The sequence below is a fragment of the Saccopteryx leptura genome, chromosome 5, assembly GCF_036850995.1.
Source record: "Saccopteryx leptura isolate mSacLep1 chromosome 5, mSacLep1_pri_phased_curated, whole genome shotgun sequence".
NCBI lineage: Eukaryota > Metazoa > Chordata > Mammalia > Chiroptera > Emballonuridae > Saccopteryx > Saccopteryx leptura.
In genome coordinates, this window is record NC_089507.1 from 92,547,823 (window position 1) to 92,553,822 (window position 6,000).

The window sequence follows — 6,000 nt, forward strand, 5'->3', positions numbered from 1 at the left end:
GGGATTGCGGTGACGATTGCCCAACTTCATAAATTTCTTTTTTAAATCTTTAAACTATACACTTAAAATGGGTAGTTCTCATCAGTTATTTTTCAATAACCTATTAAAAATAAGTGTGTAAATGAGTCAGAAAGTTAAAGTATTTCTTTTTGTAAATATCTTATATCAAATATAAAGACATTTTTCAATATCCCCCACGCTTTTAAGCCCAGGTTTTATATACTTCAATCATGGTTTATAAAACATCAAAAGTTTTTTCTTCAGTCTTGGTAAAAATAATTTAGTAGACTAATATAAATATCTTGGTGTAGCACTGAGATACTGAGTTGTGTGAAAGATAATCTGCATGAATGATCTATAGATATATTTGTTTAATTAAGCACAGTGTTCTATTCCGAAACCTGTCATCAGCCATTGGGTTTTCAGCAAGTTACATATCTCCAGACCTTGGTTTTTCCACCTCTACATATGTCCATATGGACCAGATTAGAGCTAAATAGCATATGATATAGCAAAAAGAATAGTAATTGCTATTACCTAATGAATAACCACCAATATGCCAAACTGTTTAATTTATTATCTAACCAGAGGTATTACTAGTAGCTACTTTTTTGCAGATGAGAAAACTGGAACATAGAGTTCATTAGTTTGACCACTATTTAGTAGCAGATCCAGGATTTCAATCCAGAACTATCCAGCTCCAAAACCTCTACTCATTCTCTATTCCTCACTAGACTTTGGACTTCTGATTCTATCAGATGTGGGCATGAATCCTGACCTTGCCTTTACTGTGCTAAGTCACCTTCTGAGTCCAGTTTCCTAATCTATAAAATGAGATCACAAATATTTAACTCTCAGGGTTGTTGTGAAGATTTAATAAGAGAGTGCTTTTCCTATAATTAAAAACTATTCAATATTCTTTCTCATCCCTCTCCCACACAAGCTCCTTCCTGTGTTTAAAAAAAAAAACAACTATTTTTAAAAATCCATAAATTCTATAATTTCCTTGTTGCCTACCTGGATAAATCTCACTGGGACTGTGTTCTATCAAAAGCAATTAAAGTGAACACAAACAACACAGCATTCATTAATCCTTTGCTATCAGTCTTTGGCTCCGTGACGGAGACTGTCAACAAGAGTGTCAACTTCAAGGAGTGGGCATCTGTCCACAGGAACTGAGCAAGCTGAGGTCACAGACTTGTCTCACTCTGCCCTACAAACAGATGTCTGGGTGACAACCCTTAGTCACTGCAAACAAGGGTTAGAGCCCAACCAGGTGGGAAGCACTGTATCTCCTTTCTAATCCTCTTGGCCAGCCCGTTCATTCCCTAAAACAATAATTCACTGACCTTAAATCAAAATAGCTAATTTCCCCTCAGGATACTACTTTCAACATAATACATTTATTTTGATGACATTTGATTATTCCACAGGCAGAAGAGAATATTTCTCAAGTAGTGGTTTGTCAGCAAGAAACCTGTTAGCTTCTGTGCATTGAAAGGTACACCTTAAAATATTTACCTCTCAAGTAACCTGCTGAAAACTGATGTAATGTGGAGCTCTAGTGGTGGCAAGAAAGTAAAACAGCCATTAGTGAGGGCCAACAAACTGCCAAGGATATCACCATTTATTGTTTATTTGTCATTACTGTGAAATCACTATTTATTATTCAATTAATATGTTAAGAAGAAAAGTGGTTCATAATAATCTTCTGAGATAATGTAAGATAAACTCTAGATATAATATCTTTCTTCCAGATTACGTATTAGACTTCAACAACCAGTTTATATCAATTTCGTGAACAGCTAATTGCACAAAATAAACCAGAACTCAGTTCTGTGGTTGTCACTTTCCTACTTTTTACCCAGTTCAATAAATGCTACTTATTTTTCACACAGCCCACAAGAGCACTAAATACAGAAAATGCTGACTATAAGTGGTATGAACAGTGAAGTCCTATACCAACTGTTTTGAGAATTTAAATAATCCCTCCAAGCTGATGAGGTTTTGCGAGTTAATTCCTGCACCAGAAAAGTGTTTTCCTTGAATTTCTGACTTCTGAGATTTTTTCCAACTTAAGACAACCAAGAATGAAATCTACATCAAAACAAACATTAATTCGTTTCCCAGTTATTTAATGTATATGTCTTCTCAATTGAAAGGGCTTCACTTACAAAAAAAAAAAAGAATACAGCTCCATTATGGTCAACCATGAAGCAGAACATAAATAGTAAAACTTTTCTATGTACAACTGGGAGTTGACATTTAAAAATTCTAAATAATGGTACCTGGTTTAGTTGCGTTATCCTGAGGAAAAACAAGTTATTGTGAGAGAAAAAAACTCAATAGGAAAAAACACAGGAAGTAGCCTTTCCATATATAAGTATCTAAGGATTGTGTTCCTCAACATTACAGAAAATGTAAGAGACTCATTTTTTCATAAGTGATGGTAAAAGAAAATAAATGTTCATAAATGTATTAACAACAGTTATCTGAAATAAGTATCTTGACTCATGGGAGTTTTCCATGGCTTTTATCAGTTGAATCCACAAGACGTTTTCCCACAGACATATTCCAAAGGGCTTCTAAATTGTTAGGTCCACAGATGCCTGACTCCCTAGCCTCAGAGGTCTGGGAAGGAAAAGTTAATGATTACCTAGAGGTTTCATTCATTGATATCTCTTTTCTATCCATCTATTAACATACTGTCATTAATATAGTCCCCTAAAGCTGCACAGAAAAAAAAAAAAAGTAAAAATATAAGACCCTTTTCTGAGAGGTCATTGAGAATGCAGTAGTTTGCAAGGAGAAGTCCACAATAAAGAACTAATTTCCTTTAGCTATAGGATAAAGGAACTTTTTTGATAGAAAAAAATAAAAGCAGGAGAGGAAGTTAAGGTCTTTTACTAACATAATGATATGTCAAGGAGCAAACGGAAACTTATACTAATCCAACATTCACCACAAGGGAATTCAGAATCTAACGTGTTCTGCAGTCCTTTTCACCACAGACCTTAAAATTGAACAATATTTTTCAGCCTTTGAATCTGAATTTTATCTTTGTACATCATCTTGCCATATTTTCTTTGATGATTATCTCTCTCTTCTTTGCTCTCTCATAACAGACCTTGGTATGCTGCTTAAAATAATATTTGTAGCTTTATTTGCCATTCTTTTGACTAAGACATGTTGATTTTATTAAAGTAAGTTGGGTCTGCATTCTTTCTTTACTATTATTACAGGTAGACTTGACAGACATGGAACTTTTGTTTTAAAATGCTCTGCTATGGAGCCAATCTTGCTAAATAAGTTCCATTTTACCTGCTGGGCAGTTGCATTCTGAAGGTGCTTCTCTTGCGATTCTTATTTTAGCCATATGTTCATATGATTTCTGCAGAGAGAGAAAAAAAAAAGAGGTATTAAGAGGCATCAGTAGCTTTATGGAGAAATGGGTTCTTTAGAGTTTCTCTAACCATATGCTTGATTCACCAGTATTTGATAGCCTGCATAACTAAAGTTTACATATGTACTTGGACTCTAGTCAAAAGGTAACAGTATCCAAGCCCTAAAAAAAGAAAATGATCATTGACATGATACCAAGACTGCTAGACTTGTATAACATCTTTCTCCATTGTTCAACTACCACCACTCTCTCTCAGCTCAAACATATGCAATCAATGAAAAAAAAAATGGCATTAACATGATGCAGTTCTAGGTAAGTTATGTGTTTTAAAACAGCCAATATTTTATACATGAAGGTCAACTGTTTATCATGTTATACTGCAACTACTGCCAAACAGCCTCTCTGTTTGAAGAGCAAGTTCCAGAAAACCACCTAAGTCTAGTCTAAAGCTACCCTTGATTTTGATATAAAATGTAAATTACTTTAAACTCCTAAGTCTAATGCCACTGCATTCATAAATACCCCTGGCACTGCATCTTTTACAAAAGAAAAGAAAATATTAAGCTACTATAAAAAAATTTACTATGAGAATATTCAATGGATGAAATGATTGATTTTAAATCATATTTAGGGTTATTTTACTTTCAAAAGTGATTACCATTTATATATAATAACACATATGATCCCAACCTTTTTAGGACTATGAAAAACATAACAGATGTTATCTCTGCAAGGAATATTATCCACAATAGTGGGAAAGATTCACATGAGACTTTGGAAAACTAAAAGAAGATAAAATGCCACCCTGCCATTCTGGTCACCATTCCGCCTCTTAGAGCTCCATCTGTGTTTAACATGCAAAGCTTCAGGAGAGCTAGGGAAGATGATACAGACAGAGAGGGTGATATCAAAGGATGTGCACATACAAATATATGCTACAATGAGATGGTCAGCTCGTATATGCACACACAGCCACACCAAGTATGCGGACAGTAAGGGTACAGGCTGGTCGTATACACAGAATCACGCCTGTGCAAGATGTTATCCACGTGCAAAACACCCCAGCCTTTCACACCTGAGCCAGAAGTCGCTCCACTTTCTCTTGCACCACTGCTTTGAGCTCATCCAGGCAATCAGGAAGCAGACGGATGGAAGGGTCCCCTTTGGCGGATTCAAGAGCGGCGATCCTCGCCTGGAGATCGTTGGTTTTCACCCCCAGGTACAGACAAGACATCACGGCCACCACTGACAGGAGGGCCGCCAGGGCCCCGCACGGGTACAAGGTCCGGGCACAACGCTGCCCCGCGGGGCTCGGGTCCTCGCAGCTCGGCTCCTGGGCCCCTCCTTTCCCTGCAGGCTTCTTCAGCAGCATCGTGGCGGGGTCGGCTGCCTTCCACCTCTTCCACTTCCAATACTCTTCAGAGGAAAGGAAAAGGGCGATTCCTCCAAAGTTCAGTCCAGGTGGCTGTTCAACTAGTTGGCGGAGTGCGAGCGGGGCCGCATAGAGATAAACCTCCGCTATCCTCGCCGCCGAGACCAGCGGTCGTGGACGGTGCTCCGCCGCCTTCTCTCTTAACTGGGGGTGAACAGCACCCTCAGTCTAGCGACTGGTGACAAGGTTAAAGCCTGAATGAAGCCCACACGGGTGGCCTTGCTGCCTCTTCCGAGGTCCCCGCGGGCGGCCGCCCAGGAGCCGGGGGACAGTGGGCGAGGGCTGCAGTGGCGCCGCTCCCCTCGCCCGCAGCGCGGACCTGTTGCGTCTCTTGGTCCGTCTTATTTCTAGCTAGTCGGTGCTTTTCCGCACGCCTACTGTTTCCCACCTGGACTCAGGTCCAGGCGAAAAAGCTGAGAGCTGCGGCGGGAGCGCAGCGCAAAAAAGGGTGCCCTGGGGACAGAGTAGAGAAGAAACGAAATAACCCAAGGAGCAAAAGCGAGTGGCAAGGCCGAAGTCGCGGCTGCCCCAAGGATCTCTGCAGCCCCGCGCGTGCGAGCCTTAAATACCCTTCGGGATGCTCGCATGTGTGTCTGAGTGTGTGTGAGTGCGCGCGCCCGCAGCCGACGTCCCGCCCCCGGCTCCGCTCCCGCTCCCGCCCCTCCCCCGCGCGGTCTCGGTCCCTGGCTCAGCGGCAGCGTGCCCCCTCCTAAGCCCGGGAGAAACCCGCCTCATTATCCTAATATATTCACCTTCGACTGCCCGCCTTGGCCCCAGACCCCCAGGGGGCGGGGGAGCTGAGCGGGAGGTCTATTAGCATAAAACATGCAAATCTTGAAGCGGCCACAGCGATTGGAGAGAAGCTTGACGAGCCCTCCCTCTCCACAGAGGAACTTCAGCAGTCCCGAGGGCCACTTCTCCCGCCTAGTCTAGGGGCCGAAGCGGGGTCTGTAGTGAGCCAGGCGGCACTTCTGGCTTAGGCTGACTCTGTCCAGCGCTCCCTTTTTATCACGGTTAAATCTGCAGAAATGGCCTCCAGGCGGGAAGAAGGGGAGCAGAAAGCTCTAGCTCTCCAGATCTTCACTCAAAAGCAGCAGCGGAAGCTCTTGGGATCTCACTTCGGGCAGCCTTTCTCCTTCAGCCCTCACTTTCCCACATGCCCAGA

General features: G+C 41.6%; 1 protein-coding gene across 1 annotated transcript in view; it reads right to left on the reverse strand.

The window, feature by feature from the left end:
* Positions 1–5,351, reverse strand: part of COL25A1 (collagen type XXV alpha 1 chain) — a 599,542-nt gene extending 594,191 nt beyond the window's left edge. The window contains exons 1-2 of the mRNA XM_066384810.1: positions 4,479–5,351; positions 3,322–3,391 (exon numbers count right to left, since the gene is read on the reverse strand). Of these exons, the coding sequence (XP_066240907.1) occupies positions 3,322–3,391; positions 4,479–4,775 (367 nt within the window). The 5' untranslated portion in view covers positions 4,776–5,351. The remainder of the gene's footprint in view (positions 1–3,321; positions 3,392–4,478) is intronic.
* Between the last annotated feature and the right edge of the window lie 649 nt (positions 5,352–6,000).